Here is a 15,156-nt window from a genome sequence, read left to right as displayed (position 1 = left end):
TCGTCTGAACCGTTTTCAGACCGTAGTGACTTGGCTAACTCTCTCGCTGTGTTGACATAAATATTGGATAATTTTTCAGAATGTTTCTTAAAGAGATTGGAGAACCAGAAAACACTGAAGCAAAACTTGAAAGTCTGAGAATCACTGGGAGGTTTAAATGCTTTATTTGACTTTAATAATGCAGCTCAACCGGTCATAAAGCAGCATCTGGAAACAAAATGTTTGTGAAATAAAAATATTAACGTGGACATAAAATTCAGGCACATCCAGTCCAGCAGGTGGAGCCGTTGATCCAGCCCACACATAAAACTGTCCACTAGATGGCAGCAGAGTCTCCACAGTGAGTGAACTGATTCTAATGAGAAAAGCAAAGCTTGGCCAAATAAAGCAACATTAAGGAGAATAAAACATAAAAACAAGCAGCAGAGAAGGTTCTGAAGCCCAGAACAACTCGGACCCGATGTTCTGACCCGGTCTGAATGTGACCCGGAACCTCTTATGAACAGTTGGAGTTCAGGGGAACTTTTGGAGACAAGGACCGCTTCATTAAACCGTTGTCTTCACCTCGTGTTTCCTTCTTCTGATTCTGATCCATCAGCAGCCCAAAGGTCAGAGGCCAACCGACCTTCATGTGACCTTCAACCGACCTGGGTCATCTTCTTCTGCCCTTCATCGCTTCCTCTGACCCACCAGAACCTCAGAGGTCAAGAGCAGTCCGAGAGAAAGAGCCTTAGTGGGCAGATGTTTCTGTCCTTCAGCTGCTGAAGGTCAACATGTGCTTTGCTGCTTCCTCTCAGAACCAACCCTACACTCATCCGCTTCCTCATGGAGCCGGATCTCAGGCCAGCGACCTCTGTCTGGGTTTGATCCTTGGGTACAGCTGCAGAGAGATCAACACAGGATGATCCCGAGGAAGCCAGGAGATACTCTGACCTCTGACTCATCATCAGTGAGGAAGGCTGTCTCACCCCCAGCAGGTTCCTCGCCACGTATCCCTCACGTTCGTCCAGCCTGGCCCACCACCAGTCCGTCTCAGTGTCATCATGGCGACGCAGAACGGTGATGGCGTCGCCCTCGCCGAAAGACAGCTCATCGTCCCGTCGTGCGACATAGTCCCACAGCGCGTACGCCACCCCCTTGTTCATGACGCCCAGCTTCTCCTGGATGCCTGTGGAGGACGAAGCGGACAGATAGGTGAGTCCGGGAACGGTGCCGGTACCTGGATGTCTCCGGCTCCACCCACCATAGAGGAACTGGGAGCACTGGCTGTAGCCCTCCTCCATCTCCTCACACTTGTCAGCCGCCGTCTCCACGTCGCTGATGGTGGTGGCGAAGATGGCGGCACCTGACTCCACCAGCATCTTACAGAGGTGGACGCTGTTGCAGGAAGCGGCGCAGTGCAGCGGAGTCCTGCGCGACAGACAGGAGGAGACCATGAGATGACCCCTGACAGCCCCTAGAGACAACTTGATGACCCCAAGATGGCGGTCCAGAGGACAGAGGAGGAACTGACCATCCGTCGCTGTCGGCCGCATTCACGTTCACTCCAAAGTCCAACAGGAACTTGACGATGTGGTGATGACCGGCGCACACGGCGTTGTGAAGAGGAGTGATGCCTTCGTCGTTGGGCATGCTGGGGTTCTCCACCTGCAAGAGCCAGAGACTAGGGTCAGAGGTCAGAGGTCAGGACAACCTGCAAGAAGACCTGAAGCCTCTGTGGTTCCAACAACAAGAAACCTTTGAGTCCCTGCAAATTCTTTGGACCAGAACCAAAAGAACCAGAGGAACCTCTGGGTGGAATCAGGCGGTACCTCGTAAATGACCCTCTGGACCAGATCGAACTCTCCCTCCAGCGAGGCGTCCAGCAGCAGAGCCAGAGGGTTGAACTTGACCCTCAGGCCATGACCCGTTCGCTCAGACGACGGCTTCTTCAGGTTGGTCCGTTTTGCCTGCAGACACAAGCAACCTAGTGACCATGGTAACAAGGTGGAAGCACCTGAGGGAGTCTGGGTCAATATGGACCTTTGGTCCTGAAGGGAGAGCAGCAGGTGCTGGAGGTGAGATGTGGGCGGAGCCAGCCACTCCCTGGTTCTGGTTCTGGACGTCGGACCTCTCTGGTTCTGGAGGCGAGCCGGGTTGTGTTGAGGGAGGCTGGTTGGTGGTGCTTTCTGTCTCTTTGGGTGTTTCCATAGTAACGGAGGGTGGAGAGGAGCGGCAGGACACTGAGCTCAGGTCCTGACCTTTGACCTCTCTGGCCACTACCCTGTCTCCCTGGTCCAGGTTCTCGTTGGCTGAATGGACGGCGTCTACGTCCCCAAGGAGCCCGTCCGGCTGGTAGAAAGTGTTCGCTGGAACAGAGGAGAACGACTCTAAACCCCTGGAACAACCGAGTCCAGAACATCAATAGAACCTCAACCGAGTCCTACCAGAACCGCCCTCTATGCCTCCAGCCAGCGTGTTGAACCTGCACCACAAAACACCTTCATTAGTCCTGATCTGCAGCAAGTGGACCAATCCCAGCGGTGGGCAATGCATGCTGAAGAAGCTAACACTAGCTCTGCTATAGCTAGCTCTGCTAAAGCTAGCTCTGCTAACGCTAACTCTGTCAAAAGTAGCTCTATCAAAAGTACCTCTGCTAACGCTAGCTCTGCCAATGCTAGCTATGCAACGCTACCTCTGTTAACGCTACAGCAGTATACAAACACACTATTTAGCAGAAGCTAAATATTCTGTGAAAAATTCTAACCCTAACTTCAGCACAGATGTCAAAACAGCTGAGTAAATTAACTCTAAACTAACAATTAGCTCCTCTATTACACATTAGTTAACGTGGAGCCATTGCTGGAAGGCAGTTTTCACCGAGGCACTGTACTTACCGCTGGTACAACAGCTTCTGGATGTTGGGCCCTTGGGGGCCCTCAGGTTCGGTGATGGAGCTCCGCTTCTTTAGAGGCCGTGGAGCGTTGCTGAGACGGCGCCGCAGAACCTCCAGATCGGCGTCGTTCTGGTACCGCAGCTGCGAGTGGGCTGAGGAGACAGCAGACCAGAATAAGCTCTGATTTCCTGATAAAGGCCCAGTTAACCACCAGAACCACCAGTCAGTCTGACCAGTCACCATGGCAACCATTAGGTCTTGTGTGAGTAAAGCAGACGGAGCGGGGAACCCACCGACCGGCGTCAGCTTGGTGGGACTGAGAGGTCGAGGGAAGCCGTCCACGCTGGGCGGAGGAAGGACCGCGCCGTCTTTGGCTTCGTCCTGCGGGATGGGGGACGAGGACGGGACCACGGGCTTCCCGTAGACTGTGGAGGCAGAGCAGATGGTGGGATGGGTGGTCAGCCCGATCGGACCTGCGGCAGCGCCAAGGCGGTTCTGACCTGCCCTGACGGCGGCGCGGTTCCCAAGAGGGCCCGGGTTCTTGGCCTGAGGCTGATGCAGGTACATGCTGTAGATGGAACTGCTGTTCATGGTGGCCGGGCCCTTCCTGGGGGACTGCGGCCTGGACGGCTGCTCCGGGACGTAGGGACGCACCGCCACCGCAGGAGGGGGGTCGGTCCGCTCCGACTGGAGGGACAGTGGGGAGGACGGCACAGAACCTGGACACAGAACCAGAACCTGCTGCCAATACATGATGACTAGCTAACTGTTAGCTAAACACCGGCTGTTATCCAAGCATTGTCTGTTAGCCAAATGCTAACTTTTAGTGAAATACTAGCTCTCGGCTAAACGTTAGCTATGCTAGCTCTCAATGAAAGTACAGTTGTTAGAAAAACAACAGCTGTTAGCTAAACATGTAGACGGTAGACTGGGCCGGTAGCAGACAGTCCAATCTCTCCTCCCATCAGAACCAGGGTTCTGCAATAGAATCCTAAGAATGCTCTTCTTCTGTCAGAGGCTTCCTTTGTAATTGCTGCAACACAGACCTCGACAGGAGAAACTTCTCAACATATTTGTTTTTCTCATATTTTGTTTGTTTGTTAATTTTCCATTTTAATTTTATATTCTCTGAAATCCATAGAAAATAATGAAAATATTTAATAGAAATCAACCTACTTCTATTCCCTGTGAAAACAATCACAATTACATCCTGAAATATTATTATTCATAGGCCATAAGTGTAGATATGAGAAATGTAGTATTTCAAAGTATTTCCTGTCTGTCTCTGGGCGGTACCTGGGTTCTGGTTGGGGATGCGCTGCGGTGATGAAGACGAGGAAGAGGAGCCAGTGGCGGCGGGGGAGCGGGGCCAGCCCAGCGTCCCAGGCGCTGAGCGCGGCAGGGAGCTGCAGTGATGGCCGGCGGCCTGATGGGCGGCGCTGGGGTACGTCCCGTAGCCGGAGGGTCGCAGCTGCTGGGAGGACCAGAACCCGACTTACTGCATCTCCATAGCAACCACTACATGGCATGCATCAACCAGCTGAGACCAGATGTTTACATACTCCCCGTCTGACATGAAACCGGACTGAACTTTCTGATTCAGGTCCAATTCAACAACCTGGTTCTGGATCCAGAAAAGTTCTGGATCATCAGAACTTTTCAACCATTTCATGAAAATTGACCTTTAACCTTTGGAACCAGGATCGAGTCCATTCTTCCCCACAGAACCACTGGAATCAGGTCAGGACTGTAGCCGTCCTGCCTCACTGAACGTTCCAGTTCTGCAGACCAGAAAACCCGGTTTGGACCCGACTGTCTAGCAACACAGACCCATAGCATAATGCTGCCACCACCACTGTGTGTTACAGTAGGGATGGAGGCGCCAGGCTTCCTAGTGTCCAGGAGACAGGACGTGTCTCCACAGACAAAGGTTTTGTCCCGCTGGACATTTGCAGGAATGGCTTCTTCTTCGCTGAAGCAGAGTGAGAACTAACCTATCAGAAGCTGACAAAGCTATGACATCACCACCAGGGCGGGGTTTGGAGGTACAGTGCTCTCCTAATGCTTAGGGAACTGAGGTGTGTCGGGTCTAGTTTCCAATCAGACGGAGGGAAGAGTCTGGATCAGAAGAACAAACGGTACCGGTTCTGGACTGCAGGTTTTCCAGTCAGGTCCAGTCTGGCTGATGTTGGGCCACGGAGCGTCACTGACTGAACAAGACACAGAAGAAACAGAACAACATCAAGAAAGGGTCTGGAAATTCACTAGAGACAACTAGAAACAACTAGAGACAAAGGGAGACAAGCAGACCAGGAGTCCCAACAGAAGGTAGCACCAGAACAGATGAGGGGACAGAAAGATGAGACAGGACACACAGAGGGACAGTAATCGTGAAGACGACCCGTCTAGAGGCAGGTCCCTGTCCACTGTGAAGACATCAGGACCTGATAGGGAGCGGACGTGGCTCAGTGGCGCGGCTTTGGGCGGGGGGTCCGCCAGGCGTCCTGGGTCGCGCCTCCCATCAGCCGGCGTCTGGACGTATGGGCAGACGGCCGCCACTCGGCCGGAGACGGCAGCGCCGGGTTGCGGGGTCGTCCGGGGGGAGGAGGGGACCTCATTCCGGCTCAGCTGGAGGGGAGACGGGCGTCAGAGAGGACAGCGAGACAGGAAGCGGTACGGGACGAGATCGGTACCTCTGCTCTCTTCCTGTGCAGACGGTCCCTCAGCTCTCCGATCCGGCGGTCCATGGCCGCCACCTGACCCGTCCGCTTGGACAGCAGCTCCTGGTTCTGGGTCAGCCGGCCGCTCTGCTCCAGGTTCTGACGATTCCGGGCCTGAAACACAGCCGGTACCAGTACCAGTACCAGGTCCTCATCATGAGTGACAAAATAAAGGCCCACAGCCTTCAATCGACTTCTATGTCAATATTTGTTAAAACAACATAAAGCTCATAACCCGGACCTACACTAACCATCATCACAGTTTGAAACACATTTCAGTATCATGAAATGATTAAATGGGCTGCACGGTGGTGCAGTTCTTGCAGGAAGGTCTTGAGTTCGATTCCCGGGTCTTTCTCCCTGTGCATGGTGGGTTCTCTCCCGGTTCTCCAGCTTTCTCCCACAGTGCAGAAACATGACTGTCAGGTCTCTGAATTCTCCTAGGTGTGCCTGGTTGTTTGTCCTGTCTGTCTCTGTGTTGATCTGCAACAGACTGGTGACTGTCCAGTCTGACCCCACCCCTCGTCTGAAACGTTCGCTGGAGAGGCACCAGCACCTCCTGACCCCACTAGGGACCGGGGTGGAAAGAAAATGGATGGATGGAGGAAATGTTCAAATGTATTTTATTCTGAAGAACCATCACGACTCTTTTCTGTCTGGCTACACCAGGTGTTGCTTGTTTATTCATTTTAGACAGATTTTATCCAGCAGCACCTCCTACTGGCTCCTAGACCCCCTCAGAACCTGGGCTCACCTGCAGCTCCTGGTAGAGCTTTCTCAGCTCCACGCCAGCAGAGCCGGATAACAAGGAGCCCTTCTGGGCGCCGGGTCCCACCGGGGACCCAGAGGTCTCCGCCAGCCTCTGGGCGTCGCTCTGCAGCTGAAGGCGGCCCCTCCTCAGGTCCTCCAACTGCTGGGTCAGCTGAACACCAGAAGGAAGACGAAGAGCAAGAAAAGGCTAAAATCCATCAAAGCAGCAGCTTAATTCTAATAGAAACAATTAAATTACAGCGCCCCCTACCTGCCGCAGCACCACCTATCTGCCGCAACGCCACCTATGTGCAGCAGCGCCCCCTAACTGCCGCAGCGCCCCCTACCTGCCGCAGCGCCACCTATCTGCCGCAACGCCACCTATGTGCAGCAGCGCCCCCTACCTGCCGCAGCGCCCCCTACCTGCCGCAGCACCACCTACCTGCCGCAGCACCACCTACCTACAGCAGCGCCCCCTACCTGGAGCAGCGCCCCCTACCCGCCGCAGCACCACCTACCTGCCGCAGCGCCCCCTACCTGCCGCAGCGCCACCTACCTGCCGCAGCGCCCCCTACCTGCCGCAGCGCCCCCTACCTGCCGCAGCGCCCCCTACCTGCCGCAGCGCCCCCTACCTGGAGCAGCGCCCCCTACCTGGAGCAGCGCCCCCTACCTGCCGCACCACCTACCTGCCCATGGCGCCCTACCTGCCGCAGCGCCCCTACCTGCTGCAGCGCCCCTACCTGCCGCAGCGCCCCCTACCTGTCGCAGCGCCACCTACCTGCAGCAGCGCCCCCTACCTGCAGCAGCGCCCCCTACCTGCCGCAGCGCCCCCTACCTGCCGCAGCGCCACCTACCTGCCGCAGCGCCCCCTACCTGGAGCAGCGCCCCCTACCTGCTCCACTTTGCTGACGGCGGCCTGCAGCTCATCCTGCTTCTCCTGGAACAAGCTGCTCACATGGTGGATCTCTGCGGCTGCAGACAGAAGCAGTAGAGCTCAGAGTGATGATCGGCTGGCTGAATATCGTTGCTATTTGTCTTACTGAGGTTCCCGTTGATCAGCCTGCTGTAATCCACCTGGCCTCTCATGGCGCGGATCTTCTTCAGCTTCGCCTCCTGGCTCTCCACCCGCTCCTTGAGGCGCTGCAGCTGCTCCGCCTCCGCCTGCAGAGAGACAAAGAGCTGTGAGGGAACATCTGAGGGAACATCTGGGGAACATGTGGGCCTACCTGTGAGTGTCCTGTGTTGGTTCTGCTGCCTTGCTGAACGAACCGCAGCCGTTGCTCCTGAAAAAGAGGAGAGTCGTGAAGGTACTGCTGGCCCAGTTGTGGTTCTGGTTCTGATTCCTCAGAGCTCCAGAACACTATGCTGAACAGCATTTACAGTACATCTGTCCAGGATATTAAATCTCACTATGTTTTTATTTTAGGTAAGTCAAAATAAAAACAAATCTCTGATCAAACCTTTCCACATTAAACTCTAACAATCTACATGCGGAAGACAAACATTTTTATTTCTCTACAGAAGTTAAATAACTTGATTTCTGTAACTCGCCACATGCACAGGCCAGATACTGCCACCTGCAGGTGGGAGGTAGCATCACTTCAAGCTGATGATTTTCAACATTCAGAAAATTCAGAAACTTAAAATAGTTATGCATCAAAGAAAAAAAATGTCAAGGATCTTTTCATTTTGCGTAAATTTTCACAAAAACCGGAAGAGCTGTTTGCACTTTTACCTTTGCCATCAGCATCTGCTGTTGCGCCTCGATCTGCTGCTGCTGCCTGGTGGCCATTTCCTGGAGCTCAGAGAGGGTCAGCTCCACCTGGGGGACCTGCACACACACACACACACACACACAGTAAAGGGCACAGTAACAGTGAGTGTCTCCAGAGCAGACAAAGATTTGGTTAAGGAAAACTTTTCCTGTCTGATTATTAAAACTGAAAACTTTCTGCAGTTACTGCAGAACTAGTTGGCTCTAAATATGCTGAGTCACTGGTTACCATGGTGATTCCCTGGTGTTCATGGGAGCAGCAACACTGATGAAAACAGTCGCTTTGGCCAGCATGAACAGGTTAAAGGTTCTTCTGCAGGTGAAGCACCTGGCCATTGAACTTCATCTCCCTGCTACAGCTTTAGCCGGCTCAGATCTGTTAGCTGTTAGCCAGAGGAGCTACTCTTTACTTCCCTCTAGTAGTGGAGCATAGGCAAGCTAACCCCTCAGCTTGGATGTTTTTCATATTTCCCATCAGTCACCACAATTTTAGGATGAAGGCCATTTTTCAAGATGGCTGACATATTTGAGCCTCTTAAAACATTTTTTGCCTTAAGATGTTTCCCATCTACATGAACTCTATAAAATGTGGCAGAATCAGAACCTGAGAACTGCTGCTAGCGAGTCATCATGGTTAGCTTTAGCTTCTGCAAATCTGTGATGTCATTAGCACTTCAGCATTAGCATTTTTTTGTTTAGCAGTTTAGTGTAATTTTTTGTGTGTAGCGGTTTAGCTTTAGCTCCCGCCATTTTCTTTTTAAGTGTTTAATGTATTATGGTTAGCATGGCTAAGATTTTTGCTTAGCAAATTAGTGGTTAGAACCTCCAGAACCTCTTGATCCTCCAGAACTTCTAGAATCTACAGAATCACCAGAACCTCTAGAATCTCCAGAACCTCTTGATCCTCCAGAACCCTCTTGAATCTCTAAAACCTCTAGAACAGGGGTGTCAAACTCCAGTCCTCAAGGGCCGCAGTCCTGCAGTTTTTAGATGTGCCACAGGTACAAAACACTGGAATGAAATGGCTTAATTACCTCCACCTTGTGTAGATCAGTTCTCCAGAACCTTAATTATTCTATTCAGGTGGTGCAGCAGAGGCACATCTAAAAGTTGCAGGACTGCGGCCCTCGAGGACTGGAGTTTGAGACCCCTGCTTTAGAATCTTCAGAACCCTCCAGAACCTCTAGAATTATCAGGACCTCTTGATCCTCCAGAACATCTTGAATCACCAGAACCCTCCAAAACCTGTAGAATGTCCAGAACCTCCAGAACCCTGTGTCTGGTTCTGCTGGGCTCCTCGTCTTGGGGGAGCCAGCAGAAGTTCGGACAGTGTAGTGGATGTGTTGTGATGTTCAGCAGAACCCTGCTGGTTCCGCCGGCCCGGCTGCGGTACCTGCAGGCTGTCCCAGGTGATCCTGCAGGAGCGGACTTTGATCTTGCTGCATTGTCCTTCCACCGTGAACTCCTGCACCAGGTCCACTTCATTCCACTCCATGGTCCCAGCCGGTCTGGTCCAGCAGGGGAAACCGGAGCAGACCAGAACTTTGTCTGGTGTCGAGCTCAGGTCTACCTCAGATACACTCGTCTTGGCGAGTTCTGCTGTGGGAACCTGGTCAGAACCAGCATGGTCTGTTTCTCTCCTCGTCCTGCTGCAGCTCTTTGCTGCGACACCCCCCCCCTCCCCCGTCTCTCGCCCGGCTCCTCTCTCTCTCTCTACTGCAGCAGAGCCGGCTTGGCCCCGCCCCCTCCAGATGTGCCTGATGAGGAAGATGATGCAGGCAGAGCGAAGAGCAGAGGGAACGTCTTGCCGGCTGCGTCACGCTGCAGGACAGACGACCCGGTCCCATGTTCTGCTGGTCCGGATTTGAAGTCCAGGATGTGGTTAGATCAGAAAAACTGACAGAAAAATGGTGGAGGATAGTCTGGACTGGATCAGAACCGGAATCTGGACCGGATTGGGTGTTTAGCCCGGTTCTGGGTCCAGAATAATCTGGTTGTTGTTGCAGATGAACTGAATCTTTTGGTCTGAACAGTTCTTTTTCATTTTCATGTAAATACGTTTAACCTCTGCACTCGCCGCTAACTGCTAACCACTAGCTGCTAACTGCTAACAACTAGCCACTAACTGCTAACCACTCGCCGCTAACTGCTAACCACTAGCTGCTAACTGCTAACAACTAGCCACTAACTGCTAACCACTAGCCGCTAACTGCTAACCACTAGCCTCTAATTGCTAATCTGCTTTGTTGATAAAAAGTCTAGTTATGGTTCTGCTGAGCCCAGGCTGGCCTGGTTCTGTTGCGGTCTGGTTTGGGTCAGACACTGATATCACCCTACTGCTTCCTGTGAGGCCCCGCCCCCTCACACCTGATGTCATATAAAGCTACAGGTGTCTTCTTAAAGCGACAACGTCCCATTAAACACACAGCCACTGCGTTTCATGGTGTCGCCATGGAGACGGGTCTCTTGCATGTCCAATAGACCTGTCCCCACCCTGACCTGATCTACAGGTCAAAGGTCAAAATTTCTCCATTCCAGAGCGCTGGTTCGGTTCAACCAATAAACCATCAGAACTCACCTGCAGCGGCCCGGTTCTGCTGCTGACACTCGGTTCTGGTACCTGAGGAGACGAAGACTCTGGAAGGTGAGAGGAAGAGGATGAAGAGGAGGAGCTTTCAGACAATCCTCTTAGCCCAGTTATGTCATGGACCAGGATAATCCTGCCTTCACTGACCAACCCGACCGGATCAGAACCAGGTCACTGCAGCAGCCAAGGTTCAACATGGGGGAGGAAGAGGAGGAAGAGGAGGAAGAGGAGCTGGTTGTTTCTAATGAGTGACTTAGAGACCAGACCGTCCTCAGCAGTCCGGTCCGGCACAGTCCAGACCCGGTTTGATCACAACCACTTAGTGGTGGAGCCATATAATGATGACTGTCACTAATCCAGGATTACACACACCACACACACAGGTATGACTGTCTCACACACTTATTTTTAGGTTCTGATCCGCCTTCAGTCCAGACTCTGCTGATTCTGACCGAGTCCAATTCAACTCTAGAACTAAAGCAGTTTCCTTCACTCACAACTTTACTTTAACTAGACCACATATACCGTCATGACAATCAGGTTCTGATCATCCCTCTGGTTCTACCTGCATGTGTTCTGATACTGATGATTCTGGTTCTGGTCCAGCCTGCTGGGTTCTAATGGAGCTGCAGGCTGGCACTAGATCAAACAGATCCAGAACCATCAGGAAGTTCTGTTGTGTTAGCAGCATTCTGGTTGTTTGTGGATAAACTTTAAGCTGCTGGTTCTGGAGCGGAGACCACGGCCGACTTACCTCATCGCTCTCTGCTGCCACTGAAGTCCGGTTCTGATCCGAGACCAGAGGGCTTCCTGTAGAACAAACAACAAAATGTCATTCACATTCAAAGGATCGAGGACCAGAAGAGTCATGTGACCCGGGCGACCCTGGTGCCGATCCGACCACCCTGCCCAGAATGGGCTGCTGTTTCCAAAGCTCACTATAAAACCTCAACCTGCAGTTTTCTATCAGGTGAATTTGGTGTTGTAGTTCTACCTGGTGGCCACAGGGGGCGGTGTCTGAGGTAGTAGCGGACCTCGGGCCTCCTGGCCCCCCAGGCGTTCAGCAGATCCAACAGCAGCAGCTCCTGAGGGAGCGGACGCTCTGAGGAAGACAAGATGGCGTCACTTCCTGGAGGCAGCAGACTGATCCACGCTCTGAGGTTCTTATGTGGTTCTGATGGACCCGATCAGGCTAAATAAACTGGGAAATTATTTCACATATAACAATATGTTTCCATTATCAGTTAAATAATTTCCAGTTTTATTAATATTCAAGTTATTGACAGAAATCTGGCTGCTGAAAAGTTACTAAACATTTGCAGCAGAACCAGAACCAGAACCTGGACCTGGACCCCTGATCCCAGCGACATCAGAGGAATGTCACACAAACCCCCATGTGCCAGCACTGGACCGGACCTGGTTCCGACCCGGTTCTGGCCCAGTTCCACTCACCGTGTCCGTTCCAGACCTCGGCCAGGTGGCACTCGGACTCGCCTGCCTCCTTGCAGAACTCCACCACGTCGGTCACTCTGGTTGCCGTGGTAACAGGGACCTCGGTTAGCATTTGCTGGGTGTCGTTGAGGTAAACCGTCAAGATCAGCTGTAACCATGGAAACACAAGGTCAGGTCTTATTGGCTGATGAGTAACAGATAATAAAAATCATCATCACAGACCAGGAACCAATCAGGATCCAACCTGCTGTCTGGTCCAGAAGTATTCATACTTTAAAGTCACAGTTTACATTTTAATTTTCAAAAATACTTTATTTACATTTGCTTAAGTTGATAACGTAATAAAACCAATAAATTAACTTGGAAAAACTTAATTTGACAACTTCTGACCAATTAGCGAGATAATATTTAAGTTGGATCAGCTGTTCTCTTTTTTCAGTGCATCATCCGCCAACGTAACAAGGTAAACAGGAACCAATAACAATAATTAATTGTTTCTCAATCACAGATCCATAAACATTTAACCTTCAGTCCCAGTTATTAACCTCATTAAACCTTTATATCCTTTTTTCTGCCATTAAATGTTTCATGTAGATCTGAGAGGTTTGTTACCATAGCTACCTTTACAAGAAAGCTACCATAATATAAGGATTTACCAGTAGTTAGCATAAAAGCTAATTCTAGCCATTAAAACCGGATCCTTACAGTTTCCTCTCTCTGCCATAGGAAAACAGGAAACAGGAAGTCAAGCCGCTCTCTTACAGTAAACGTAAAGAGTTTTCCTCTTGGCCGCCCCCCACGTCCCTGCCAACCGGAGAGGCTACCGTCGCCATAGCAACCACTGGCAGCTGCAAGCAGGAAGTTCTGGTTGGGTTTTAATTTAGTCTAAATGTCATGAAGCTGGACAGATGTGTAACCATGTTGGTATCACGTTCTCAGAGACAGGAGCTGACCCTGTGATGTCACTGTGATGATGTCACAGCAGATCAGTGCCCCATGGATAAATTCAAGATAATCTGGGATGAGAAATGTCCTTGAATCAAACATCCATGGACAAACACAGAGAGACAGAGGACAGCAGAGGACAGCAGAGAGTGTCCCCTGAGTCCTGGAAGAAACTCCTATAAGGCTCTGAGTTCATTCCCAGTCAGGAAGCAGCTTTAACTGGGAGAACCGGAGGAGCTGCTGGAAAACCTTCCAACTTTGAATAAGATTTCAGTTTGAAGAAAGCAATACTGAAAAATGACAAAAAGGCTTTTCCGCTTAATGTGCTGGTGTCCAAATGTCAGCCATAATGGGGCCACAAATGGCCCCCAGACTCTCTTTGGACCCTTCTGCTCATATTTGAGTTCATTGTGTGGTGATGAAGATAGAAAAAATGCTCCTTTAATCATTAAACAATATTACTATTTAAATGAAGAGCCGCCGCCCACAGGCTGAGAAACCCTGGGCGGTGTGCCACACTGGGGCCCAGAACCCGGACACCTGCTGGTACCAGACGGTCGGGGGCCCCTGGGGACAACAGTACTCAATTAGCAGAGACTCTAGTTCTGGTCCAGTAGCGGCGGATCTACCCGGCCGTTACTTCCTATTAGTTTCCGTTACCTCCCGTAAGTTTCCGTTAGTTCCCGCTAGTTTCCGTTAGTTTCCGTCAGGGTCGGTCGGAACCGAAGGAGAAACTTACCGGTAACATTTCTGCCGCTGCGGTGGGAATCAGTTCCTCCTCTCCGTTTCCAGACTTCTTTTCCCCGCGTCCAGTTTGGGTCCCGAACCCAACCAGATACCCGAACCCTCCCTCCCTTCCTTCCTTCCGGAGCCGCTCCCTCTCGGTCCGTCCGGACCGCTGCTCCAGCTTTTACTGGCCGGAGGAATGACCCAGTTCGGTGTTCCGAACCCACACCAGCCACAGAACCTTCTGGGCCTAAACGGGTCAGGGTTCCGAACACGCCTCTTCTTCCTCCCCAAGAGGAAGGCTGAAGAAACCCAGAGAAGTATCGATCGCGGATCGATGCTGCTGATCAGCGCGCCCTCTGCCGGCAGAGCCAGCAGCTGCAGCTGAAATGTTTATTATTCTGTTTTTATTTATTTTGGTATAAAAGGCAGGCGGCTTTCAGCACGAGGTTCTAATACATAATGTTCCGGTCCGGATGGTTCTGCTCATGTATCATCCTGCTAACAGCATGGAGAAGTTAGCGCTGCTAGCTGAGAGACGTTCCTCTCCTGATCAGATCACCCCTCAGCATGATGATGCTGCTACCAACCAGGATGACCTGCTGGTTCTGACCCGTCAGAACCGTTCTGGACCTGGTTCTGGGATGATGGATGAGTTCAGCTGATTGTAATCCTCAGTGTCGCCCTCTGGTGTTCACTGGAGGCCAGCACCGCGACAACCAGCACCCAGGGGGATTTACCGAACAAGCTAACTGTTTTGCTTCAAACTAAGTCCTTCCTACGTTATAACACTCGATTAAAATCTCACTTGCAGCTCAGTCTGGCTTTCCTCCCATTGACTGGGATTATCTCCGTTAGGGTTTTTTTGTTTGTTTTAGGTGAACGATTACGTCAATTTGTTCTAGGTTGAAGCTTGACTGTAGTTTCATCCATGTTGGCAGAGTTAGTTCAGTACGTTTTGTCCACACCTCCAAATACTGAATTAACATCAACAGCTGCCTCATTCATGTTGAAATCTTGGAGCTTTTTAACAAATTCTCTTTAATCATTTAACAAATAAACTGTTACAATTCTACTTATATGAGTCAATATGCTATGTTACTAACATTATGCTAAGTGTAACTGTAATGAATGTTTTGTTTAATATGTTGACTCCAGGAAGAGTAGTAATGGATAATGGGAATCCAAATAAACAAACTTAGCTAGCTAGCTAAATATTTAGCTTGAACCTGAAACCCAGTAAGATCTGGTTCTGGTAACTCTGCCGCAGTCCAGCCAGTGATGTAGGACATCAGTCACTGTCTGCCATGTGTCCACGATGCCTTCA

The 15,156-nt window shown here is 51.2% G+C and overlaps 1 protein-coding gene across 8 annotated transcripts; it reads right to left on the bottom strand.

Annotated features, from left to right (window-relative positions):
• Positions 1 to 145: 145 nt before the first annotated feature.
• On the bottom strand, positions 146 to 14,812 carry LOC122845733 (apoptosis-stimulating of p53 protein 1-like). Of its 8 annotated transcripts, none has more exons than XM_044142129.1 (23): positions 13,843 to 14,812; positions 12,159 to 12,306; positions 11,701 to 11,808; positions 11,461 to 11,516; positions 8,081 to 8,176; positions 7,572 to 7,628; positions 7,386 to 7,524; positions 7,238 to 7,317; positions 6,350 to 6,517; positions 5,569 to 5,709; positions 5,320 to 5,503; positions 5,018 to 5,085; positions 4,172 to 4,349; positions 3,376 to 3,594; positions 3,169 to 3,300; positions 2,877 to 3,027; positions 2,427 to 2,464; positions 2,023 to 2,348; positions 1,812 to 1,949; positions 1,514 to 1,647; positions 1,244 to 1,410; positions 969 to 1,168; positions 146 to 880 (listed from the first exon to the last, which is right to left on the bottom strand). In XM_044142129.1, exons 1-23 carry the CDS (start codon positions 13,849 to 13,851, stop codon positions 839 to 841), a joined length of 2,979 nt encoding a protein of 992 aa, XP_043998064.1. In that variant the 5' UTR covers positions 13,852 to 14,812; the 3' UTR covers positions 146 to 838. The 8 variants fall into 8 exon arrangements, with proteins under 8 accessions (XP_043998064.1, XP_043998065.1, XP_043998066.1 ...); XM_044142130.1 differs by having other exon boundaries at positions 4,172 to 4,346; XM_044142131.1 differs by having other exon boundaries at positions 7,386 to 7,506; positions 13,843 to 14,810.
• Between the last annotated feature and the right edge of the window lie 344 nt (positions 14,813 to 15,156).

This window comes from Gambusia affinis, linkage group LG16 (genome assembly GCF_019740435.1).
Source record: "Gambusia affinis linkage group LG16, SWU_Gaff_1.0, whole genome shotgun sequence".
Taxonomy (NCBI): Eukaryota; Metazoa; Chordata; class Actinopteri; order Cyprinodontiformes; family Poeciliidae; genus Gambusia; species Gambusia affinis.
Note: the sequence above shows the minus strand (reverse complement) of the source record. Positions and strands in the feature narration are given on the sequence as shown.

What these genes read in the sequence shown, in the direction of transcription:
- LOC122845733 (XM_044142129.1), bottom strand. An exon ending in CCAACACAGGACACTCACAG is followed by an intron (nt 7,525 to 7,571) that starts GTAGGCCCACAT and finishes GTTCCCTCACAG; the next exon opens with CTCTTTGTCTCTCTGCAGGC. An exon ending in CCGTCAGCAAAGTGGAGCAG is followed by an intron (nt 6,518 to 7,237) that starts GTAGGGGGCGCT and finishes TCTGGTGTTCAG; the next exon opens with CTGACCCAGCAGTTGGAGGA.